General features: G+C 40.0%; 1 protein-coding gene across 1 annotated transcript in view; it reads left to right on the forward strand.

The window, feature by feature from the left end:
• The window catches only part of LOC128979911 (chromodomain-helicase-DNA-binding protein 1-like), a 130,389-nt gene that overhangs the window by 55,911 nt on the left and 47,236 nt on the right, over window positions 1–27,242 (forward strand). The window contains 17 exon segments of the mRNA XM_054398306.1: window positions 2,795–3,020; window positions 3,951–4,051; window positions 4,310–4,488; window positions 4,970–5,097; window positions 5,179–5,395; window positions 5,961–6,050; window positions 6,847–7,037; window positions 7,831–8,019; window positions 8,189–8,351; window positions 10,032–10,184; window positions 10,475–10,546; window positions 21,645–21,794; window positions 22,414–22,562; window positions 22,844–22,940; window positions 23,031–23,126; window positions 26,463–26,639; window positions 26,845–27,005. Of these exon segments, the coding sequence (XP_054254281.1) occupies window positions 2,795–3,020; window positions 3,951–4,051; window positions 4,310–4,488; window positions 4,970–5,097; window positions 5,179–5,395; window positions 5,961–6,050; window positions 6,847–7,037; window positions 7,831–8,019; window positions 8,189–8,351; window positions 10,032–10,184; window positions 10,475–10,546; window positions 21,645–21,794; window positions 22,414–22,562; window positions 22,844–22,940; window positions 23,031–23,126; window positions 26,463–26,639; window positions 26,845–27,005 (2,539 nt within the window).

The following is a 27,242-nucleotide window of genomic DNA, read 5'->3' on the forward strand; positions in this document are numbered from 1 at the left end:
GGATGTACATTTAGCACAAGCCACCCAGTTAGTTAACACCAGAGGATCTGCCAATTGAGCTGGCCCTGCCCAATCCAAACTCCCATGTGCTGTAGAAGGAGATTGATTCCCTGTGGTGCACATGAAGCATATATTAGGGAAGGTGGTCTGAGTTAGTCCTGCTTCAGACAAAGGCAAACCCATCCACAGGATCATTTTTGCCCAAGTGCCTGGGTACACCTGGTGGGTGAAACAGGGGGATGGAGAAATCTGGTTTGTACTGCAAGGTGATGTCATTTTGGGTGAGCATAGACAGTGAATGTCGTGTATTGTATGAGATATGTTGAATGTTATATGATATACGTTGTATGATGTTAATTACTGCTGGACATGACATACATGGTATAGAATAAGGGGTGGATAATGTCCAGGGTTTGTCTGGGAGATGAACCAGCTAATGGATGTTTGATACCATGCTGACATCATTCCTTCTGTATAAGGAAAGGGCTGGACAGGGCAGAGGATGATGGGTCTTGGAGTTTGGCCTGTGATATGAGATGCTTCCTGTTTCCAGGGTTCTCTTCCCCTTCTGGGTTTTGCTCCACCTCTCGCTTTTTTCACTTCACATTGCCTTGCTTTGCTCTCTCCTAAAAAAATCTGGTACTTTATGTATTATTCCATCAAACTCTTTTTATCTCAACCCTCAGGGCTTTTGTTTATTCTTTTGCTCCTGATCCTCCTTCCTGTCCCAGCAGAAGGCTGGTGTGGGAGAGTTCATGAGACTGGCTTTTGGAAGCCAGCTGACAGCTGAGTCAAAACCATAATATGCTGTTGTCAGAATGTTCCCAGGCACAGCAGAGTAATATGATCAACAGTACAGGAAAAACAGCAAAAGCAAAAAGCAGCCACTAATGAGTGATAGACACTATACAGTGAGGCAAGCAAGTCCCAGCAATCCATATCTTTCTTATACTGAGCACTCCAGAGCTGGACACAGTACTCCAGGTGGGATCTCACAAGAAGAGAGGGGCAGAATCACCTCCCTTGACCTGCTGGCCACACTTCTTTTGATGCAGCCCAGGATATGGTTGGCCTTCTGGTCTGTGAGTGCACATTGCTGACTCATGTTCAGTTTTTCATCCACCAGTACCCCCAAATCCTTCTCCAGAAGTCTTCTTTCAATCCCTTCATATCCTAACCTGTATTGATATCAGAATTTCTCTGTCTCAGGTGCAGGACCTTGCACTTGGCCTTTTTGAACCTCATGAGGTTCACATGGACTCACTTTTCAAGCTTGTTCAGATCCCTCTGAATGGCATCCTGTCCCTCAGACATGTCAGCTGCACCATTCAGCTTGATTCTCTTGATCCTACTGTGTATGTCATTGATAAAGATAATAAACAGGACTGGTCCCAGTATGGATTCCTGAGGGACACCACTTATCACCAGTCTCCATCTGGACATTGAGCTGTTGACCTAGATGCAACCATCCAGCCAATTCCTCATCCACCAAATAGTCCATCCTTCAAATCCCTCTCTCTCCAATTTAGAGAGGAGGATCTTGTGGGGGAACATGTCAAAGGCATTACAGAATTCCAGATCAGTGACATCTGTAGCTCTTCCCTTGTCCACTGATGTAGTCACTCCATCATCATCAGGCAGGATTTACCCTTGGTGAAGCCATGCTGGCTGTCTTGAATCATATCCCTGTCCTCCATGTGCCTTATCAAAGCTTCTAGGAGGATCTGTTCCATGATCTTCCTGGGCACAGAGGTGAAGCTGACAGGTCAGTAGTTCCCATGCTCCTCCTTTTAAAAAATGTGTGTGATGTTTGCCCTTCTTCTAGTCTCCAGGGACTTCACATGACTGCCATGACTAGCCGATTGAGGGGGGGTGATGTTTCCCTTCTGCTCAGCACTGGTGAGGCCACACCTGTAGTGCCATGTCCAGTATTGGGCTCCCCAGTACAAGAGACTGATGACACTACTGGAGAGAATCCAACAAAGAGCCATGAAGAAGACAGATTGGAGCATCTCTCCTATGAGGAAAAGCTGAGAGAGCTGTGACGGAGCAGAGAATGTCCAGAGGGATCTCATTAATGTATATAAATACGTGAAGGAAAGGTGCAAAGAGAACAGAGCCAGGCTCTTTCCATTGGTGTCCAGTGACAGGACAGGAGGCTACAGGAGCAAATTGAAACATAGGAAATTCCATATGAACATTAGGAAAGACTTTTTTGAGGGTGACTGAGGACTGGAACAGGTTGTCCAGAAAATAGTGGGGTTTCCCTCCCTGGAGATATTCAAGAGCCATCTGGATTTTTTCCTGGGCAATTTGCTCTAGGTGACTGGGAATTGGACCAGATGACCTCCAGAGGTCCCATCCAACCTCAACCATTCTTTGATTCTGTGAATTGGATTTATAGCATCCATAGTAATAGTTGAATAGTAGGCTATTCAAGTGTCAGGGCTGATTAAGCACGATGTCAAATATCTGCTATATTCATAGATATGAGAAGGATGTATCAAAGATGACAACAAAAAAAACACTAGGAATGCTAAGAAAATTCTCATGAGATGGGATATTATAGGTTATATGCAGATTTTTTGGTTGCTTTTTTGAGTCTTGTTGGCATACTTGTGTGTGTGTTAATATAGCTACATCATAATTCTTCAAATAAGAGGAGTGATGTAAGATTTGTAGATATAATTAGTCGAATTACTCATAAATTGCTTTCTGAATTTTTTGGGGCTTTAGTGATTAATTTATGGCAGTATACACTTAATTAGGCATTATGGTGTGGTTTCTTTCACAGCCACTGGTGCTGCAACCACTATCTATGCAGTTGAGGCAGATGGTGACCCAAATACTGGGTTTGAAAAGTCAAAGGAGCTAGGAGAAGTACAATATCTTATTAAATGGAAAGGATGGTCACACATTCATAATACTTGGGAAACTGAGGAAACACTGAAGCAACAAAATGTTAAAGGAATGAAGAAACTGGACAACTATAAGAAAAAGGATCAGGAAACAAAGCGCTGGTGAGTATTTTTATAACTATTTGCACATTGGATATTTTTGGCAACAATATAGATGTTTTATTGTCTGTGAGATCTCTTGCCTCTTTGCAAAGGCATAGTTTCAAGTGCCTCTAAAACAGAAAGAAAAAGCTTTAAAATTGAAGCTTCCCTAACACCTTATGATCCTGTAGGATTCTGAGCATACCAACTTTACCTAATCAAGAGAGAATACTCACACATCTTGTAAAATCAGCCTTTAAGGAAGCAACTTCTGCACTTAGATTTTAATGTGTCTGTTATAAATGAAGCTTTAACAAGAGGATTGCATTTCCTGGTTCTGTTTTAAATCTTACCTTTTACTAATTTTGTCATTGATTGTATTTTGATCAGACTTCTTCAGGAATTGCTCCAGAGATTAAAAAAAAATCAGAAATGGCTCAAGCACTCAAAACATTACAGCATTTAGTATTCTTGGCTCAAACTTCTGTTAAAGCCTCAGAACTAAGAAGTGAAAAAAATCCTTACATTTTAGTGCTATGTTTTGATATTCCATTTTATTATATGTTTAATATAGTGTATGAATAGTGGTGGGATTTTTAGGGTCTCCTACTCATAAGACAGATTCTTATAGAGAGCCTTCAGTGTTCTTCCATGAAAATACCACATGAAGAACACTACTCAGTGCTGAGAAGAGATATTGTAAATGAGCTGCATGATTAGTACAAGCTGTAGCTGTAGTTGTCTCTTGATAAGCTTCCTCAGACATCAGTGATGAGGTACCTAGGCTAGATGCAACTATTATAGAAGGGATTTCAGAGTTGTAGCTTCTTCAAAGCAGCTCTTTAAGCAGCGTTCCTATGGTGCTTACATTCAGAGCTTTAAAACTGCCAGATTTTCTAAGTTTTAGGACTACCCAATCTAATAAATACTGCAAATAAATTTCCATTCCAGGCTGAAAAATGCTTCTTCAGAAGACGTGGAATATTATAACTTCCAGCAGGAACTTACAGATGATCTACATAAACAGTATCAAATAGTGGAAAGGATAATTGGTATGTGACAAACTTCCAGATGGAAAAGTGTTGAGAATGTTGCAAATTTATTGCTTGCATGTTGAATTTATAGTTAAGAAATTTAGGTTATTAATATCCTTAATAACTTAAGGCAAAACAAAATCTCTGATAAAGGGAAAAGTTGTCATACTGTCTTTGCTCTGAAACTAGTTCATGTTGTCTTATCACCTAAAATGAGTGTTCTCTTAAAATACAGAAGGGAAATATTGATCTGGTATCTCTGATGCATTTCTGCAGCTCATTCAAATCAGAAATCAGCAGCTGGTTATCCAGATTACTATTGCAAGTGGCAGGGTCTGCCTTACTCAGAATGTAGCTGGGAAGACGGTGCTCTCATTGCCAAAAAGTTTCAGGCATGTATTGATGAGTATTTTAGCAGAAATCAATCCAAGACTACTCCATTTAAGGACTGCAAGGTGAGTGTGTTGTTTCAGTGGATTTATACAGTTGCAATAATAAAAAAAATGTTGACGCATTTTATGCATCCAAAACCAAGGTGCATATTATAAAATATTTTTGAATGTTGTCCAGAACAGTAATGATAGCTGTATTTATATACGTAGTATGTATTAAAAACAGCCTTTTTTAGATATTTGTTCCCTACTTATTTTATTGCCATTCAAAGATGAAATTGTTTAGTACTTTAATATATTTTTTAAGTAACCTTTGTGAATGAATTAATGTCACTTCTGTTGTGGGATTTAGATCAACTGTCAAACTAATTTTACCTTGCAAATGGGTTGAGATTGCTATATGGCCTAGTTGTGATGAATAAAGACTAGACTAAAGACTAGACTTGGTGACCAAACAGATTTCTACAGCTACTTTGTTTCTATAAGAAGACATTTTGGTAACTTCACTTAGTAGTGGGACTGATGCTCAATTTGCTTTTGACAGATTCTAAAACAGAGGCCAAGATTTGTTGCACTAAAGAAGCAACCATCTTATATTGGAGGGCATGAGAGTTTAGAGTTAAGAGACTATCAATTAAATGGACTGAATTGGCTTGCTCACTCGTGGTGCAAGTAAGTATAATCTTAAATTAGTCTTGCTGGTTTTAATTTGAAATAATTTATAAATTTAATTTGTTTTGTTTTGTTTTTTAGAGGGAATAGTTGTATTCTTGCAGATGAAATGGGTCTGGGTAAAACAATACAAACAATTTCTTTTCTGAACTACTTGTTTCACGAACATCAACTGTATGGGCCTTTCTTGCTAGTCGTGCCACTTTCTACCTTGACATCTTGGCAAAGAGAGATTCAAACTTGGGCTCCTCAGATGAATGCTGTGGTTTACTTAGGAGATATAACTAGCAGAAATATGGTGAGTATTTCTTTGTATAATTGAAAAAGATTAGTAGTAAATATGACACACTTCATGTTCCTGTCTTATGCTAATCTCAAATATTATTTGAACCATTGTATGTGTTTAAAATGGAAATTAAAAGCGCAGATGTTGATCCCATATAAATGTATGTGAAAGGTTTCATTCCTGCTTAATAATAAAAAGGATTAAAAACACAGCCTTGTATTTGAAAATAAGTTGTCTTTTGTCATGTGATTATTTAGGTGCACAAAATAAATATTTAAGCCAGAAAGACAAAATCTTAACCTGTTTCCTGAATAGAGAAATGTAAGTTACCTTTAAAAAAACCCCAACAAACCCCCCCAAAAATGCACACGCATCAAAAGATCCCCCCAAAACCACCAAACACCCCACACAGTTTAAGAACTTTAAAGAATAAAAAGAAGCTTCATATGTGATGTTCCATTTTCATGATCAGATTCTTGTATGTCACTTAGCATCTATATTGCTGTAGTATCTGAAGTCATCCCGATCAGTAAGGTCATTTTTCTCTAGCTTATAGTTCACTTGATTCTTCTTGTAGATAAGAACTCACGAATGGATGCATCCACAGACGAAGCGATTAAAATTTAATATACTTCTAACAACTTATGAAATTTTGCAGAAAGATAAGGTAATCACACTTAGTTCTTCAGGGAGATAAAATCATTTGCAGAATGTAAAACTATAAAGTTGGCACATATTTGGGTTCTGGGCCATTAAATGGTTAGGAAATATGATGGCTTTGCTCTTGCAAGTATGACAGTGAAGTTCTCTTTAAGCACTTATAGAATTTATGTATGTGGTGAGGCTTTCTACATCCTCCCCCCATCCCCCCATTGAGTAGATAAAACTTTTTTCTTGTTTGCTTGAGCTTCACATCAGCTGTAGCAATTTCTTTGCATCTCAAAACCTCTACTTTCCTGTTAGACCATCATTCAGGGACTAAAATCACCAAACCAGCCCCTAGCCCCAAACACCTGTGATTCACAACTCTGAAATTCTATGTAGTATTATGCATGCTAGTACTTTCTTCATGAGGGTAACACATAGAGTTATCACTAATCCTAACAGCATATGAAAATTTTAATTAAAAACATTCTACTTGTTGGCTTTCAATTTAATTCCTTCGTGCATGCTGGAAAAGGAGTCAATAGTGGGGTTTTTTGTCAATTGAAAATTTATAGATCAGCTTTTTGCCTTCTTCTTCCCCCCTCAAGTATAAACTTGTTTTATACTTTTCTTTTAAACTTGAGATGACTGCATAGCCTTTTGTTGAATCTAGCAAACATAAACCCCATAATTAACACTAAAAACATATAGGTGTCCATTTGTTATTAAGATAAAAGGAGTGATGATGTGAAATGCCAGAAACTGCACAATATATTAACTTGTATAATGTCTTCTTCCCCCTTCCCTATTTCTTTAAGTCATTCCTTGGTGGTCTGAATTGGGTATTTATAGGAGTTGATGAAGCTCATCGTTTAAAAAATGATGATTCCCTTCTATACAAGACTTTAATAAACTTTAAGTCTAATCATCGTCTTCTTATTACTGGAACCCCTCTGCAAAATTCTCTCAAAGAGCTTTGGTCTTTGCTGCATTTCATCATGCCAGAAAAGTAAGGAATGTGATCTCTTTTATTTTCATGATCGTTGCCTTCTGAAATAGTTTAAATATTTTATAGAAAATAGATGCACATATTTTTTCATGGTGGTCTTGTTAACTTGTTTTGGTAGCAGTTGTAACTTTCTGGTTTAGTAGTCCACAAAAAGATGGATTGATGTATGGCTCAGAATCCTGAAATGATGCTTCATCTTATTCTAAAAGGAAAGTCACATGGATTTAATCTAGGCAAATAGAATGGGGCTGAGGATGTCTTTTCTGTGTTAGTAACATGAATGAAAACAACGTACTACAATGCCCCATATCCGGTAGTTCAGTCAAGCAGCCAATTTGCCCTTATGATTTGCATAGAATAGGTTTACTATATTGTTATTCTATACTGACCTCTGTTTATATCTGGGATAAATAAGAGCACATATTCCTTTCAGATATCTTGTAAATGCAAATCACTGTAGCTCTAATTAGTTTTGCAGGTATTCATTGCATTGACTTCTTCAGAACCTTACAAGCAAAGCCAGTAAGGTGGTTGTCTGGCACCTACTGGTGAAATTAAAATTCAGTAGTTCTGTTTTGAATTTTCATTCTGTAAAAGTTTGGAAATTTTCATTCTACTTGCAGACAAAATATTTGGAATTTCTTGTGAGATGCAAATTCAGAAATTTGTTTACTAAAACAGAGGCGAGTGGGGAAGAAGTCCATATGTGTTTGTGTGCATATAGTATATTGATGGTCTTTGTCTATGCTCATGGTATGTCACTATTTTACATTTATTCTTTCGTATGTTAAAGGTTTTCTTCCTGGGAAGATTTTGAGGAGGAGCATGGCAAAGGGAGAGAGTTTGGTTATGCAAGTCTTCACAAAGAACTTGAACCATTTCTACTCAGAAGAGTTAAAAAAGACGTAGAAAAGTCTTTACCTGCTAAGGTTGAACATATTTTGAGGATGGAAATGAGTGCATTGCAGAAGCAATATTACAAGTAAGTAATGACACTTTTCAATTTCTGATATTTTAATATCTATATGAAAATTACTGAAGTGCAATAGTTCTCATAATACAATTTGAACTGATGATATTTTGAGAGCTTACATCCTGCATATTTCCACAAATGGTTAGAAATTACTTCCATTGCACATTCTATATCATAGGTGGATTTTAACCAGGAATTATAAAGCCCTGAGTAAAGGTTCAAAAGGCAGTACCTCAGGCTTTTTGAACATCATGATGGAACTCAAGAAGTGTTGTAACCATTGTTACCTCATTAAACCACCGGATGATAAAGAATTCTATAATAAACAGGAAGCCTTACAGGTAATACTTTTTTTTTAAGTGTTTTTATGTCTCTAATGTGCACACAGAAATTTTATAGTGTTCTGGCAATTTATTAGTTCTTATTAAAGTATATTAAGAAAGAACAATTTCTCTATGAAATGTGCATCCTTGATTTTACAGGTAAGTGAACTCATTATTTTTTTTGTCTGTTTCTTAACTAGAAATGAATAATAAAAAGATCAATACTAAATAAAATATCCCTGACTTGAATTATGATCAAAATAAGAAGGGAATAGTTTGAAAGAGTCTGTGTATTTTCAGACTAAATAAACTTAAGACTTATTTTAAACCCATGTTAAAATAAAGCAGTTAAATAAGCAGGTAAATTGAATATAAATGCAAATGCTGGCAATGGTACACCAACAATCAATGTAATACCAGAAAGTAATCTGCAGAATCTCTTTAAACATTTTTTGTAACCCAACACTGTTCTCTGCATGCCCTCAAACTACCAAGTGAAAAGAAATAAAAGTAATCAACGTCCAAAGCTTAGTCTGGTTGTTTTGTTGTTATAAATGAAAGCAATTATCACTACCAAAGATGATCTGTGATTGTGTTGTGGATTTACTTTTTTGTAAACGTTAACTAATCCTTTTGCTGTGGTTGAGAACCACAGCAACAGATAAAAGGACTGTAATAATTGATGCAGTTTATAACAACATAAATATCTCTAAAGATCAGTTTTGGTTTTTTTCTGTAAGATTTGAAGTTCATAATTTAAATACTTTTCCAAAACTATTAGATTGAAATCACAAGCTGTCACTGCATAAGCTATTTTATACTATAAAGCACTTATTAAAGCTAAAGGGTGTTTAATTTGCAACTTGGCACACTCTGACTTCTTATATATATAATTTATAACCCATTATAATTATAACTTATCAGAACTGTTCAGCCATTGCTGCTAATAATTGCATACCTGTAACAATGATTTCCTTGGCTCATCTGAGTAATCTTTGTTAGCACTAATTATGAATGATACATCATTCTTATTTCTGACATAAAAAATAAAAACACCTAATTCCAAATTTTTTATTCCCCAAAATTCTATCCTGAGCCTCTTCAGCTAAAGAAGCCTAATGTTTTCAACATTAAATTCAGCATGAACCTGAGTTTCTGGTCTAGTTGTTCCCACTGGAGCTGAGAAGGCTTAACACTGTAACCTAGCTAAAGTCTGTTGACCTCTACAAACCAGATTTTATATTGCCTGAGAAACTTGACTGATTAGGCATTGTTTAAAAATACTTAGAGGATCAAGTAGTAATGCTTATTTCTATTAAAAAGACAGAAATTGAGGAGCAAGTAGTACTAAGGTAGTCAGGTAGTCTCTGTTGTTGTTTACTCGCTAAAAAAGAACTTGAGTCTACACTGTAACTGCTCTAACTCATAGCACAGCATAGTTAATTAATGTTTTAATGAAATGTCAAGATGCTGTTTTATGAGCCAGAGCTCATAGAAATGAATTTATATGAAAAACATACTAGTCAGTGTTCTTGCTGATTTCATTTAGAGTACTTTTATAATGAGTTTTTACAAGATCAGGATCGACTAAATACTTAATTAAACTTTCGTGTTCAGTTACTGAATGTTGAACCAACTGCATCGGATATTAGTGTCGAGGTGAACTTATTTTGAAATATACATATTCTCATCTTGTAGCATTTAATACGTAGCAGTGGGAAATTAATCCTTCTTGACAAGCTACTGATTCGTCTACGAGAACGTGGCAACAGAGTGCTGATTTTCTCCCAGATGGTGAGGATGCTAGACATTCTAGCAGAGTATTTGAAGTATCGTCAGTTTCCCTTTCAGGTAAGAATTGTGCTGGTTTTAGCCAAGAAACTTTGATCTTTACCACTTTATCTTAAGAAAAGTGCCTTTTTGTAGAAAGATTTATCGAAGTTTTAATTTTATGTAGAGGAAAAGACTGACAATTACTATATGCTAAAATAGTATTTTGAAATGAAACTGATTCATTAGAAAAATGAAGTGTTACATTACTTCTATTCCCCCCTCCAACTGTTTTGTCAATTGAGAATTCAATTTCTCCAACTAGAATATAGTAGGAGCTCCTTTTTAACTGTAATATTCAATCTCTTTAGAGACTTGATGGATCAATAAAAGGGGAATTGAGGAAACAAGCACTGGATCATTTTAATGCAGAAGGATCAGAGGTATGGTATTAGTGGGTGGTTGTTTTTTTAATCTACTCAGCTTTATTTTTTTCCCCCCAAGTAAATATAACAAATATTGCACAAAAACTGAAGATCGAGTGAGGGATATGTTATACTGAAATTCCGTTGCTATTGCCTAGACTATAAGATTTACAACTCTTAACAAACAAACAAACAAAAAACCCCCAACCTACAATAAAAAAAAATCCCCTAAAACAAACACAAAAAAAATCCCCAAAATTAGAGGAAGTTAAATAGGAAATACAGAATTTATGAAAATAGTGTATAACTAATAACTACATAGTAACATGTTTAGATTTTTGTCAGTTACTTTATCAAAGTAATTTTAAGTACTGTATAAAAAATAATTTAATTTATTTTGTTATGTAGTACTTAATCCTTCATCTTTTACAGGAGCACTGAACTTTTAACATCAAAAACCTACTTAGGCAATGGGCAGAACTGAGTTGTACATATCCTTGCATGAAGAAAATTTTTAAATCTGGCTTCTGTTATCTTCATTTCTTGCCTCTTACTTCCTTGCCCTGGAAGAAACTGAAAAACTAATTTCTAGCTATTGTTTGTGTACCGCTTAAGATTCCTAGTTTATTTAGGTTTCCTACTATGGAAGCCATCCCATACTTTTATAATCTTACTGACAGGGATTTTTCAGTAATAGAAGCATAGCATTTGTCAGTTGCTGCTGAGCTTATGTTTCTGCTATGGTTGAGGAGGAAAGACTTATTTTCATAAGATAAACTTCAGATATTTGTTAAATACAAAAGTTAGTTCTCTTTTAAAATTCTATTGTAGACATCATTCCCTTTTTCCAGAATCTTTGTTGTTGTACTCTATAGTTTTTAAGATGAAGGGGGAGCCAAACTTCACACAATATTCAGGAATGGAGACAAACTATGAAGTTGTGCAGTAATAAAATTGTTTCCAATTTTATTCTCTATTTCTTTCCTAATAATAATTTTTTTTTTTTTGCTATTACTGAGCTAAGGTATTCATGGAAATATCTACAATAACTCCAAAGACTTGTTCCTGAGCAATATCTTATACTGCACTTCAGGTCTTCTCTTCCCAGGCCTTGGTCCAATTCCAGGCCCAGGGTGTCTCTTAGTGTCATTGGCCTTGATGTGAGATTGAGGATCCCTTCCCCTAGGGTTCAGCCAGCTGAACATGAGCCATCAGTGTGCTCAGGTGGCCAAGAAGGCCAACAGCATCCTGGCCTAGATCAGCAATAGTGTGGCCAGCAGGAGTAGGGAAGTGATTGTGTCCTTGTACTGGGCACTGGTGTGGCCACACCTCAAGTACTGTGTTCAGTTTTGGGCCTCTTACTACAAGAAGGACATTGTGGTGCTGGAGTGTGTCCAGAGAAGGACAATGATACTGGTGAGGGGTCTGGAGAACAGGTCTTATGAGGAACAGCTGAGGGAACTGATATTGTTTACTTTGGAAAAGGGGAGGCTGAGGGGAGACCACCTTGCTCTCTACAACTCCCTGAAAGGAGGTTGGAGTGAGGTGGGGATTGGTCTCTTCTCTCTAGTATCAGGTGGTAGGACAAGAGGAAATGGCCTCAAGTCGCACCAGGCAATGATTAGATTGGATATTAGGAAAAAATTCTTTCTTGAAGGAGTGGTCAGGGAGGTGGTGGAGTCACTGTCCCTGGAGGTGTTCAAGAAACATGTGGACATGACACTTGTGGTGGGTTGGAAATTCCCCCCCCACAATAACTTTGCCAGACCAGCTCAGTTTGGAAGCAAATGAAAGCTATATTTACAAGCAAAACTACAGTCTACAATGAAATGCAATGAATATGTACAAATACACAGTATTTACAATATTTACAGGTATTTACAATTAACAAAACAGCACTAGGACCCCCCTGGCCAAAAGACCAGGGGAGCTGTAACAGCTTCTCCCTCCCTGCCTCCCCCTTACCCTCCTGTACACAAGGGACAAGAGGGAGAAGCAAAGATATTAGACTTAGCCAAAATAAAAGTGATGCAGCCAAAGCCAATAAAGCCAATTAGTATCTCCCCAGCGAAGAAGCGAGAAGAGAAATCGTTTTGGGAACCAAATCTTATGGGAGATATCTCTCCAATGGAATTGTTTAGAATAATCATTATTTTCCTTTTTACACCCAGTAGTGATTTATTTACACTTTTACTACTTTCTGCTCAAGATCTGTGAAAAATTTTAAAGGCATAGTCTAAAAGTACCACAGCACTTTATGACATGGTTTAATGGCCATGGTGGTGGTAGTTTGACAGATGGACTCAATGATCTTAGAGGACTTTTCCAATCAAAACAATTTTATGATGCTATAATTACGAGCCTTTCTGCACACCAATATTTGGTAGTAACTATAAACATCAAGTTCTATCACTTCTAAGAGTAGCCACTGTCTGTGCAAAAATGCCATTAACTGCAGAAAGTGCAGTTACTTAGAAGACACTGAGCTGAAAAGTAAAATCATTGAACAGAATTAATTTGGTTCTAGCTCAAACCAGGACAGATAACATTGGTATTAGTGAGACTTGGTGGAGTGAGTCCCACAAATGGAGCGCTATGATGGAGGGCTACAGCCTGTTCAGGAGGGATGGGCAGGGTAAGGCAATGTAGAGGTGTTGCACTGTAGGCAAGATAGAGGTTTGATTGTACATTTAATGATGATGTGGTTGAGAACCTCTAGGGGAGGATTAGGGGGATGGAAAACAAAGAAGATGTTGTAGTGCATATGAGCACTGATGAGTGTGTCAGTGTGAGCTGAAATTCCCCCCACACACCAACAATAACCAGGCTAGCTCAGTCTGGAAGCAAATGAAAGCTGTATTTACAAGCAAAATCTACAATATATGATGAAATGCAATGAGTATGTACAAATATACAAAATTCACAACATTTACAAATATATACAATCAACAGAAAGGCACAACCAAACTCCCTTTGCTTCCCCCCAAAGGAGACCTTTCCCAAGGGGCCTCTCTCCCAGGGGCTTCCCCCCCAGACCCCCCCTGGCAGAAAGCAGTGTTAGTTAAAGCAGAAAGTTGTTAACTTAGCTCGCCAAGGTCAGTGTGTTATCTTCAGCTAGAAGAGAAGAAGAAACAGCAGCCAAACAGCCCAGCAACTGCCCCCACTGCAGAATGCAGAGTGCCCCACTTTGAGTAATAGTTCTTAAACATTTCTATCTATCCAATGGAAGTGTTTAGAGCAATCATTATTTTGCTTTCTTACACCCAATAGTGACTTATTTACACTCTTTCGCTTTCTCTGTTTGAACTTTGCAAGGGAAAATTAAAAAGACAGTTTCAAACCATCACAATGAGTTATTCCATAGGATAAATTTCTGGATCCATAGCCCTTGTCCTTATGAGAGATTTCAACTTCCCAGACATCAACTGGGAATATCATACTGCTGAGATGAGCAGGTCTGGAGAAATCTTGAAGCTTGTAGGAGAAAACTTCCTGTCAGAGGTGCTCAGGGACCCAACTAGGAAACATGCCCTCCTAGACTTGCTGTTTGTGAATAGGGAAGGACTCTTGAGGCATGTGTTTGAACATGGCTGTCTTGATCACAGTGATCATGAAATGGTTGAGTTTAACGTTTTCAGTGTAATGATGAGGAAAAAAGGACAGCAGAGTTGCTGCCCTAACTTCAGTAGGGCAAACTTTAAGCTATTCAGGGAGTACCCTGGGAATGTGCTTTTGAGGGCTTATAGTGTCCATGAGTACTGGTTGTTTAAGAACAACCTTCAAAAGACAAGATTGCCTGAACAGGGAAATCCTTGTGGAACCAAAGTGGAAAAAGAAATTGTATGAACAAAGGCCAGTCAGTCTCAGCTCTGTGCCTGGCAAAATCATGGAGCAGATCCTCCTGAAGGCTTTGCTAAGATATATGGAAAATGAAGAAGAGGTGATTGGTGATAACCAGCATGGCTTCATCAAGGGCAAATCATGCCTGACAGACTTGGTGGCTTTCTATAATGGAGTTACAGCATCAGTGGATAAAGAAAGAGCAACTGATGTCATCTAACTGGACTCGTGTAAAGCTTTACCAAACTGGAAAAGCATGGACTTGTGGGCTGGACCACTCACTGGATAAGGAATTGGCCAGATGGCCACACTCAGAGAGTTGCAGTCAACAGCTCAATGTCCAAATGGAGACCAGTGACAAGTGGCATCTTTCATGGGTCAGTACTGGGACCAGTGCTGTTTAACATTGTTGTCAGCAATATGGACAGTGGGATCGAGTACACCCTCAGCAAGTTTGCTGATAACACCAAGCTGTGTGGTCCAGTTGACACGCTGGAGGGAAGGGATGCCATCCAGAGGGACTTGGACAGGCTTGAGAGGTGGGCCCAAGCCAACCTCATGAAGTTCAACAAGGCCGAGTACAAGGTCCTGCACCTGGGTTGGGGCAATCCCAAGCATAAATACAGGCTGGGCAAGGAGTGGCTTGAGAGCAGTCTTGAGGAGAAGGACTTGGGGATATCAGTTGATGAAAAACTCAACATGAGCTGGCAATGGTTACTTGCAGCCCAGAAGTCCAAATGTGTCCTGGGCTGCATCAAAAGAAGTGTGGTCAGCAGAATGAGGTAGGTGATTCTCCCCCTCTATTCTGCTCTTGTGAGATCCCACCTGGAATACTGCATCCAGTTCTGGTGCTTCCAACACAAGAAGAACATTGAACTCCTGGAGCAGGTCCAGAGGAGGCCACAAAGATAATCAGAGGGCTGGAGCACCTCCCCTATGGAGACAGGCTACAGGAGTTGGGGCTGTTCAGCTTAGAGAAGAGAAGGCTTCAGGGAGACCTTAGAACAGCCTCCCAGTACCTGAAAAGGGCTTACAAAAAGCTGGGGAGGGACTTTTTACAAGGGCTTGTAGTGATAGGATGAGAGGGAATAGCTTTGAGCTGGAAGAGGGGAGATTTAGACTGGAAATTAGGAAGAAATTCTATAAAGTGAGGGTGGCGAGACACTGGAACAGGTTGTCCAGGGAGGTTGTGGATGCCCCCTCCTTGGATGTGTTCAAGGCCAGGTTGGATGAGGCCTTGAGCAACCTGGTCTAGTGGGACGTTTCCCTGCCCATGGCAGGGGGGTTTGAGCTAGATGATCTTTCAGACCCCTTACAACCTAAACCATTCTATGATTCTATGATCTCTGGAAGTGAGGTTGAGCTTCACAGGAAGATTACAGAGCCATGGTTCATATATGCAGGGAGAAGACACAAAAGGCCAAAGAACAATTAGAGTTGAAACTGACCAGTGTGGTGTCAGACAAGAAAGGCTTTAAAGTATGTTAATAGCAAGAGGAGTTGTAAAGAAAAGATTTGGTTGATACTTGTTGAGGATGGTCATCTGACAAATAGGGAAGAAGAAAAAGGAGAGGCATTCAGTGCTTTTTTTGCCTCAGTTTTTAATATTGATTGATCTTGGGTTGCCCAGTCCTCTTAAGTTGGAGTACCATAAGTACAGGAACAGTGACTTTACATTTGTGGGCATTGAAATTGTAAGGGACCATTTGTATCCCCTGAATGTTCACAAGTCCATGGGACCTGATGGGATTCATCCCAGATTACTGAAGGAGTTAGCAGATGTTATGGCAGGACCCCTCTCAATCATATACCAAAGGTCTTGGGCATCTTGGGAGGTCCCTGCTGACTGAAAGCTAGCCAGTGGAATTGCAATTTACAAAAAAGAGGGTGACAGAAGACCCAGGGACCTACAGAGCTGTTAGTCTAACCTCAGTACCCGGAAAAATTATGGAGAAGATCATACTGGGTACTACTGAAAGGTATTTAAAGGACAATGCAATCACCAGGCACAGTCAACATGGGTTCAAAAGGAAACGTCCTGTTTAAGTAATTTAATATCCTTCTATGATAAGATCACCTGCCTAGTGGATGGAGGGAAGAAGGTGGATATAGTTTTTCAGGATTTTAGTAAGCCTTTTCATACTGTCCTTTACAGCACCCTACTGGACAACTTGCCCAACTGTGAGATGAGGAGGTACACAGTGCACTGGGTGAAGTGCTCACCAAGCCACTTTCCATCATTTACCAGCCATCCTGGCTAAGTGGGGAGGTCTCAGCTGACTGGAGATTGGCAAATGTGACGCCCATCTACAAGAAAGGCCAGAAAGAGAATGCAAGGAACTACAGACCTGTCAGTCTGACCTTGGTGCCAGGAAAGGTCATGGAGCAGATCATCTTGAGTGCCATTATGCAGCATATGCAGGGCAACCAGGAGATTGGGCTCAGTCAGCATGGGTTCATGAAGGGCAGGTCCTGCTTGATGAACTTGATCTTCTACAACAAGGTGACCTGCTTAGTGAATGAGGGAAAGGCTGTGGATGTTGTTTACTTGGACTTTAGTAAAGCTTTTGACACCATTTCCCACAGCATCCTCCTGGGGTACTGGTGGATGGGAAACTGGAAATGAGCCAGCAATGTGCCTTGCAGCCCAGAAGGCAAATCACATCCTGGGCTGCATCAAAAGAAGCTTGGTCAGCAGATCGAGAGAGGCAATTCTGCCACTCTGCTCTGGTGAGACCTTACTTGGAGTACTGTGTCCAGCTATAGCACCCCCAACACAAGAAGGACATAAACCTGCTGGAGCAGGTCCAGAGGAGGGCCACAAAGATGATCAGAGTACCTCTCCTATGAAGATGGGCTGAGAAAGTTGGGGTTGTTCATCCTGGAGAAGAGAAAGCTCTGGGGAGACCTTATGACTACATTTCAATACCATCCAGAAGGATCTTGATGGGCTTGAGAATTGGGACAGTGCAAACTGCATGAGGTTCAACAAGTCAAAGTGCAAGGTCCTGCATCTGTGTCAGACCAATCCCAGGCACAAATTCGGGCTGGGTGCAGTAGCAGTAGCCCTGAAGAAAAAGACTTGGGGCTGTTGATTGATGAAAAGCTCAACATCAGCCAGCAGTGCCCTCATGCAGCTCAGAAGGCAAATCGTATCCTAGGCTGCATCAAGAGGAATGCAGCCAGCAGGTCAAGAGAGGTGATTCTTTCCCTTTATTGTGCTCTTGTGAGACCCCACCTTGAACACTGACTCCAGTTCTGGTGTCCCCAGCATAAGAAGGACACAGAGCTGTTGGAGTGAGTCCAGAGGAGGGCCACAAAGATGGCCACAAAGGGCTGGAACACCTCTGCTATGAGGACAGGCTGAGGGAGCTGGGGTTGTTCAGCCTAGAGAAGAGAAGACTCTGGGGAGATCTTATAGCTGCCTTCCAATACTTGAAGGGATCCTACAGGAAGGCTGGAGAGGGACTTTTCATAAGGGTGTCTAGCAATAGGACAAGGGGGAATGGTTTGAAGCTTTGGAAGAGTAGGTTTAGACTGGATCTTAGGAAGAAGTTCTTCATTACGAGGGTGGTGGGACTCTGAAACAGGATGCCTAGGGAGATTGTGGATGCCTCCTCTCTGGGGGTGTTTAAGGCCAGGTTGGATGAGGCCTTGAGCAGCTGAGTCTAGTTGAGAGGGATCCCTGCCCATGGCAGAAAGATTGGACTCTAGGGTCCCTTCCAACCTAAGTCATTCTATGATTCTCTGATTCTATAAATGAAGGGGGCCTACAGGAAGGCTGGGGAAGGACTGTTTAGAAGGGTACATAGCAATAGAATGAGGGGGAATGGTTTGAAACTGGAGCAGGGGAGATTTAGATTAGACATAAGGAAGAAGATCTTTACAACAGGAGTTGTAAAATACTGGAACAGATTGCCCAGGGATGTGGTTGAGGCACAATCCCTGCAGACATTCAAGATCAGACTTGATGTGGCCCTGGGCATCCTGATCTAGTTGGAGGTGTCCCTGCTGACTGCAGGGGGTTTGGACAAGATGACCTTTGAGGGTCCCTTCCAACACAATGCAATCAGTGAATCTGTGGAGAAACTGGCTGCTCATGGCTTAGATGGGTGGATGCTTCTCTGGGATAAGAACTGTCTGGATGGCCAGGCCCAAAGATTGGTGGGGAATGGAGTTAAATCCAGTTGGCAGCCAATCACTAGTGGGGTTCTCCAGGGCTCAGTACTGGGGTCAGTTCTCTTTAATATCTTTGTCAATGATCTGAATGGGGAAATTGAGTGCACTCTCAATAAGTTTGCAGATGACACTAAATTGGGTGGAAGTATTGATCTGTTTGAGAGCAGGAAGGCTCTGCAGAGGGATCAGCCAAGGATGGATCAATGGGCCAAAGTCAGTTGTAGGAGGTTTAACAAGGCCAAGTGCTAGGTCCTGCACCTGGGTCACAACAACCCCATGCAGCGCTACAGGCTTGAGGCAAAGTGGCTGGAAAGCTGCCTGGCAGAAAAGGACTTGGGGGTTCTGGTTGACAGCCTGCTGAACATGAGCCAGCAGTGTGCCCAGGTGGCCAAAAAGGCCAACAGCATCCTGGTCATCAGAACACCATCAGCAATGGTGTGGCCAGCAGGAACAGGAAAGTGATCATGCCCCTCTACCCTGGTGAGGCTGCACCTCAAATACTGTGTTCAGTTTTGGGCCCCTCACTACCAGAAGGACATTGAGGTGCTAGAGTGTGTCCAGAGAAGGGCAACAAAGCAGGTGAAGAGAACAGGTCTGGTGAGAAGCAGCAGAGGGAACTGGGGTTGTTTAATCTGGAGAAGAGGAGGCTGAGGGGAGACCTCCTTGCTCTCTGCAACTCCCTGAAAGGAGGTTGTAGACAGGTGGGGGTTGGTCTCTTCTCTCTGGTATCAGGTGGTAGACAAGAGGAAAGGGCCTGTAATTGTGCCAGAGGAGGTTTAGGCTGGAGATTAAGGAAAAATGTATTTACAGAAAGAATGGTCAGGCATTGGAACAGGCTGCCCAGGGAGGTGGTGGAGTCACCATCCCTAGAGGTGTTCAACAAATGTGTGGACATGAGGCTTCAAGTCATGGTTTAATGGCCATGGTGCTGTTAGGTTGACAGTTGGACTCAATGATCTTAGAGGTCTTTTCCAACCGAAAGAATTCTATGATTCTGTAAGAAATGACTGAAAGGCAGAGTTCAAAGTGTTGTAGTGAATGGGGTTACATCTGGCTGGTGGTCAGTCACTAGTGGTGTTCCTCAGGGTTCAATTCTAAGACCATTCCTGTTCAGTATATTTATCAAAAATCTGGATTCAGGAGCTGAATGTACCATTAGCAAATTTGCTCATGACACCAAACTAGGAGATGCTTTTGCCTCTCTTCAGGGACAAGATGCTTTGCGGAGGGTCTAGATAGATTGGAGCATTGAGTAATGATTAATGGGATGAATTTTAAGAAATTTTGCACCTAGGATGGTGTAACACCAGGCACAAGTACATATTGGGAGAAGAGTGGCTGGAAAGCAGCTCTGCAGAAAGGGATCTGGTGGTGCTTGTTGACAGCAGGCTCAAGATGAGTCATCAGTATGTCCTGGCAGCCAAGAGGGCAAACTGCATCCTGAGGTGCATCAATCACAGTATAGCCAGTCGGTCAAAAGAGGTGATTATCCTGCTGTATTTTGCATTGATGCAGCCTCACCTTGAGTACTGTGTGCAGTTCTGCACCCCACAATTTAAGAAGGACGTTAAGGTCCTTGAATACATCTGGAGGAGGGTAACTATTGGAGTTCCATCATGTCTGGTACAGCTGCACTCATGGGCAGAGTTACCTCATTCAAGGCAAAGAAATCAACCGTCAGACACCATTCTCCATTCTGCAAATTGACCGGATTCTCCTTCTCCATCTCTTGCCTCTGCAACTCTGCATGTTGGACTCCACACTGCAGACTTCCATCTTCGCTTGTTTCCAACAAGACAACAGGAACCCTCTGTGAACAAAGCATATTTCTTTTCATCATCAGACAGATCACTGTAGGGAGGAGCTTCCTCAGCTGAATATGACCTGAAATCCCCCTCCCACACCAACAATAACCAGGCTAGCTCAGTCTGGAAGCAAATGAAGCTGTATTTACAGGCAAAACTACAAGCTATGATGAAATGCAATGAATATGTACAAATATACACTATTCACAACATTTACAAATATGTACAATCAACAGAAAAACGCAACAAAGCCCCCTGGCCCCCCTTGAGGGGCTGTGCTTCTTTCCCAAGGGGCCTTCCCCAAGTGGCCTTCCCCCCCCCTTTTCCACAGAGAAAGCAAAGAGGGAAGAAAGCCAAGAAGCCGAGAGGCCTTTTAGACTTAGCTTGTCAAAGTCAGTATGCGGGTGTGTGTTATCTTCAGCCAGAAGAGAGAAGATGCAGGCAGAGAGACTGAGAGAAAACGGACTGCGAGACTGCCCGACCTTGTTTTGAGTAGTGATTCTTAAACATTTCTATCTCCCCAATGGAAGTGTTTAGAATAATCATTATTTTGCTTTCTTACACCCAACAGTGATTTATTTACATTCTTTCACTTTCTCTGCTTGAACTTTGTGAGAAAAAAAAAGTTAAAGACAGTCTTAAAACCATCACAGTAACAAAGCTGGTGAAAGGGCTGGAAGGCACATCCTATGTGGAGCAGCAGAGGACTCTGGATTTGTCTAGTTTGGAGAAAAGGAGGCAGAGGGGCTACCTCATTGCTTCAGGACATGGTTTAATGGCCATGGTACTGTTAGGTTGAAGGTTGGACCTGATCTTAAAGGCCTCTTCCATCTGAAACAATTCTATGATTCTGTGCTCTCTACAGATTTCTGAGGAGGGAAAGTGGAGAGGGAGGTGCTGATCTCACTAGTATGCAGTGATAGGACTTGTGGGAATGGTTCAAAACTGCACTAAGAGAAATTCAGGCTTGACATTAGGAAACATTTGGACAATGCTCTTAACAACGTGGTTTAACTCTTGGTCAGCCTTAGAGTGGTCAGACAGTTGGACTAGATGATTGTTGTAGGTCCCTTCCAACTGAAATAGTCTAGTCTATTCTAATAGTGATCTACTGACACTAGCCATAGCTAGCACCTTATTATATTTCAAGTCTAATGTGTTTATGATATACTTCAAGAAGTGTATGAGTTCATAGTCTGCTCCACAGAGCATATAAAGAAGTATCATATTGTTTCCTGGAAGAAGTATTATAGCTAATATATAGAAAGCTATTTCTTATTTTATAATTTCAGGACTTCTGCTTCTTGTTGTCTACCAGAGCTGGAGGGTTAGGTATAAACTTGGCATCTGCTGACACTGTAGTTATATTTGATTCTGACTGGAATCCACAGAATGATCTGCAAGCACAGGCTAGAGCTCATAGGATTGGACAGAAGAAACAGGTATGCTCCAAATCTGAAGGAGGGTTTCATCTGGTAGCCATAATCTGTCTGGACCATCACAGTCCTCATGTATTTTGAGAATAATGAGTACCAAGAATGTATAAAATATTAATAATGTCAATTTGCCTTTAAAAAAAATTAAATCTCCCTATGGAGAGATTGCATGACAGCTGTAGTATATGAATGAGTAGGGAGAAGAGTTGTGGACTTGTCCCATGTTCATTGGCATCATGTCACTCTAGTAACTGCTATACTTCATGCACATCTGTTTTACTTAAAGACTTTGGAGTTCTCTTTGCATTTCTTCTTTGCGGAAGACTTCAAGTATTAATCAGCTATAACACGTTTTCCTTGTGGCTATGCTTGTGCCTAATCACAGAGGTTTGAAGAGGAGAGATCTAAGAATTTCTTTTATTTTTAAAAATAATTTATGTAGAGAATATGGTAACCGATGGTTTCATATATGAAATACTGGTTCAATAAGATTTAGAAGATTTTTAATCACAACTAACATTTCTCCCTGTTGTTGCTTAAGGGTTTTCTGTTAACTTCATCTGAATATTGTTTTCATGTGTAATTTGTGAGCATGTAAATAAAGCCTTTTTTATAATATGCATAGGTAAATATTTATCGGCTAGTCACAAAAGGATCAGTAGAAGAAGATATTCTTGAAAGAGCTAAGAAAAAGATGGTGTTAGATCACTTAGTAATTCAGAGAATGGACACTACAGGGAAAACTGTACTATATACAGGCTCTACTCCTTCCAGGTATATTTGTTTCCTCTTTCATATGAACTTATACTTAAGTATACCCAACTATATCAGTAAAAATACAAGCCATTTTACTTGGTTAATAAAAGGCAAAAAATATGTGCTAAGAACTTATCTAAGTAAAGAGTGCAAAGTATATTGGTTTTGTACTTTTTTTATAGATGTATTAAAAATAGCTTTGATTTAAGTCAAAAGGATGTTTAATTGATTCATGATTATAGTAATTTGAAAAAATTCTCTAAGATAAATGTGTTTATCTGAAATTTTCTGTATTTCAGCTCAACACCTTTTAATAAGGAAGAGTTATCAGCAATTTTGAAGTTTGGTGCTGAGGAACTTTTTAAAGAACCTGAAGGGGAAGAAGAGGAGCCTCAGGTAAACGAAATAGTTCATCTACACTTGATGAACAGAGAAACTAAAAATATGTATTAATTGTTTTGTTGTAAAGATAAACTTCTGTTTCAGGAAATGGATATAGATGAAATCCTAAAGAGGGCTGAAACTCGAGAAAATGACCCAGGCCCATTAACTGTAGGAGATGAGTTGCTTTCACAGTTCAAGGTATTGCTCTGTTCCTTCCCTCTTTCCTTACTTTCCTTTATAAGTGCTACTTTTTCTTCTTTTGTACACCTCTTCATCTTTTCTTCTTTCTTATGAAACAGGTGCAACAATAAGTCAACTCTGTCACAGAATGTCTTTTCACCTATGCAGGGTAATTACTGCCAGTGCAAACATTTAAAAATACATCATGTATTTTGCTGACAAAATAAGAAATTCACAAATATGTTAGTCTTGGATTTAATTATTAGAATACTCGGGAGAGCTGATTATAATTTAATGCTTGTGATGGTTTGAAACTGTCTTTTTAATTTTTTTCCTTGCAAAGTTCAAAACAGAAAAGTGAAAGATTGTAAATAAGTCACTATTGGGTGTAAGAAAGCAAAATAACGATTGTTCTAAACACTTCCATTGGATAGATAGAAATGCTTAAGAACTATTACCCAAAACAAAGTGGGCACTCTGCACATTCTGCATTCTGCAGTGGGGGCAGTTGCTGGGCTGTCTGGCTGCTGTTTCTTCTTCTCTTCTGGCTGAAGATAACGCGTACTGACCTTGGCAGCTAAGTTAACAACTTTCTGCTTAACTAACTCTGCTTCTCTGTCCAGGGGGGTATGGAGGAAGCTCCTGGGAGAGAGAGAGGCCCCTTTGGGAGGGTCCCCTTGGGGGGAAGCAAAGGGAGATCGGTTGTGCTTTTCTGTTGATTGTATATATATTTGTAAATGTTGTGAACTTCGTATATTTGTACATATTCATTGCATTTCATCGTAGATTTTAGACTCTGCTTGTAAATACAGCCTTCATTTGCTTCCAGACTGGGCTAGCCTGGTTACTTGTTGGTGGGGGGGGGAATTTCAGCTCACACCGACACACATTTTATTTTTGGCGCTCCAACTCGGGGCTCGATTGCTTGTATGATTTATTTCTGCTCAGACTGTGCCACTTGGTGGCTTTCTTTGCTGGAGTAAAACTTTCTGGAGTTTGCAGCTTGTTTTCTGGTGCAGTCTTGCTGCTGGAGAGGGAGTGATCTCGGGGGAAGCTTTACCACTGAGGGCTTTGCAGATTGGAGGGGGCGAAGCAGCTCACACCGACACACTTTTTATATTCTTGGCGCCCAACGTGGGGCTCGATTGCTTGTATGATTTATTTCTGCTCAGATTAGGAAGCAAAATGAAGCTGTTTTGGATTCTGAGTCATTCTATTTCATCTATTATCGGTGCAATTGTCTACAGATGGGCCGTTTCCTGCATGATAGACAAGATTGTGAGATATGTGGCATATAAATTGTTTCTTTGGGTTAGGAACAAGTTACTGAATGTTGGTGAATTCTGTTGTGGTCTTATTGGGCTAAGAAGCTATGGTAACTCAACTATGGATCTGCTAGCAGACACATATGAGTTTGTTACTCCTCTTACAACTACAGAGGGTCTTTGGAACCAGTGGTACCCTAGATATCTTGTACTAGCCTTAATCTTAATTTTGTTGCTTCTTGGAATAATCATATGGCTACTGATAGCACTGTGTCAAGAAAGATATAAGGCTACTTGCTCTTCCAACTCTGCTGTGAATGTGAAAACCAATCCAGTAAATTTGGTGGCCACTGTAAGCAGAAAGCGTAAAGGAGCTGCAGGAGGAGATGCAGATGCTGCAGGAGATGGTGCAGATGGAGATGAGGGTCCTTCTACTCAGGGTCCCTCCATTAAGAAAGATCCTTCTGGTGAGGAAGAGAAGGTTAGCCTTAAAACTCTGGTAGACCACTTGAGACCCCATATGGATGATGGAGAGGTAGGTCAGGATGTAGACCCTGGTAGATTAGCAACTGCTGGCAGAGCCTCTGAACTCAAGGAAATTCAGCGGAGGATTACAATAGGATTATGGGGACAGCGACCTCAGGATGATGATGATGATGATGATGATGATGATGAGGATGACATACAGTCAGCTAATGCACCCAGACAGGAAATTAGACATGTGAGGAAGGATTATATCAGAGGAGATAATGAGCCAGTCCTGTCTTGGCTAGCCAGGTGTTTTGATATGGGAGCCCCAGCATTGGTGGTAGGTGACAAGTCAGCCTCTCAGTTGGGGATGCTCTCAAAGGATACAGGCATAGACAGGCATCTAGGCAAGTGCATTGGTAAAGTTTCTCTGTGGGCACGCCTCCTACTGGCAGTCTCGCTGAGGTACCCCAGCAGAGATGATTTACCATGGAACCCTAAGCCTTGGACCACAATAGCTGAGGGAATCAAGCGTCTGAGAGAATTTGCTGTGAGAGAAATAATGTATGGAGATCATAAGACTCTGAATCCTGATGAAATTCCTGTTGGAACAGGCCTTGCCAAAAAGCTCATTAAGCTTGCTCCTCCTAATTATGCTACTATTCTGGCAAGCAGAATTGTGGCAAGAAATTATGGTGGAGTGCCTCCCACTGTTGGCCATTTCACTGACCAAATGAGGCAACTGGAGGATAGTCTTGCATGTACTTCTTTGGTTTCAGCCATTGAAACTTTGTCTGGAGAAATAAAGAATTGCATGAAGAGGTGAAGGAGGAACTTAAAACCTCCATATCCAACTTGATGAAGGGGGATGATTCTGATTCCCCTTCCTCCAGATGGATACAAGTTTCAGCTGTTAGAAACAGACGTGCTTTATGCTGATAAGCATCTGTCATACTTCTGAAAACACAGAATGAAGTTTGGATTTCTTAGTTGGTGACTTTTAGAAGCCCCCATGTAAATGTGAAGGCCAGATATGCTGACATGTATAACATTTAAAATATTAAGTGGATTCAAATTGTGTGGTGGTTTGGGGTTTTTTTTGTTAGAACTTTTTGTCATTGCTTAGCTTTGGTGTGTGTGGTGTTTTACTTGGTTTTTTTGTTTAAATAAGGGAAGGACTTTTTTAGATTAATAGAGTACTAAATCACTTTCCTGCTAATAATTCATTTGCAACATATTGTGTCTTCTACAGTTTATTAATATTTGATTAATTCTACATTATTATATTTTCATATTGAGCATTCAGTTAGACTTGCTTTCTGCTTTGAAGGAAATTAAGCAACAATCAACTATTGGGGAGGCATTTCATAGTGTTTCTATATTGTTCAACTTGTAAAAGAAGAAAAAAGATTCTCATTATGTTCAACCATGCTACATGGAGTGTATGCAGTTCATATATGAAAATACTTTCATTAGAGACATTTTATATGTGTACATTTTATGTATATATAAATAAAATATGCCATTCTGAACTAAATTTTCCTAAAATATTAATTATTGACTCTGTTTAAATAAAGTCATGTATCGATTTGATGAAAATGTTTATGTTCCAATACATAAGGTGGCTAACTTTTCCAATATGGATGAAGATGACATTGAGCTGGAACCAGAACAAAATTTAAGAAACTGGGAAGAAATCATTCCAGAAGTTCAGCGGCGACGAATAGAAGAGGAAGAAAGACAAAAAGAGCTTGAAGAAATATATATGCTCCCAAGGATGAGAAACTGTGCAAAACAGGTATCTCTGGGTTTTTAACCAACTAACTTTAATTTTTATTTTGTTGTTGATTGGTTGTTTTTTCATTGCTGGTGTTTTGGCTTGTACTATTGGGTTGAGTGGTTTTCATGCATGGCACACACAAACACATTTTTGTCAGGCTAGATGACGCATTAATAAAATGTTTTAGTCACACAGCTTTGAACTCCTTAATCTGAAATTCCAGATCAGCTTTAATGGAAGTGAAGGGAAACGCAATAGGAACAGAAGATATTCTGGATCTGATAGTGACTCCATCTCAGAAAGAAAACGACCAAAAAAACGTGGACGGCCACGAACTATTCCTCGAGAAAATATTAAAGGATTTAGTGATGCAGAGATTAGGCGGTAAGATGTGGGGGGACATGCATGTTTAAAGGGACAAAACGTTCTTTTTAATAATAATTTTAGAGTTTGAAAATATCAAAAACGGTCTTTTCCTGAATTTAGTTGAAAATAGGCATTTAAGGCTTTACTCTGTATTTTGGGGTGCTTACGTAACTATTATGTCCAGGATTTGCAACTATTTTGGTGAAGGATAACACTGAGATTGAAAAATCTTCTCAATTAGTTTACAGTCTTTTA

The sequence above is a fragment of the Indicator indicator genome (assembly GCF_027791375.1).
Source record: "Indicator indicator isolate 239-I01 chromosome W unlocalized genomic scaffold, UM_Iind_1.1 iindW_random_scaffold_91, whole genome shotgun sequence".
NCBI lineage: Eukaryota > Metazoa > Chordata > Aves > Piciformes > Indicatoridae > Indicator > Indicator indicator.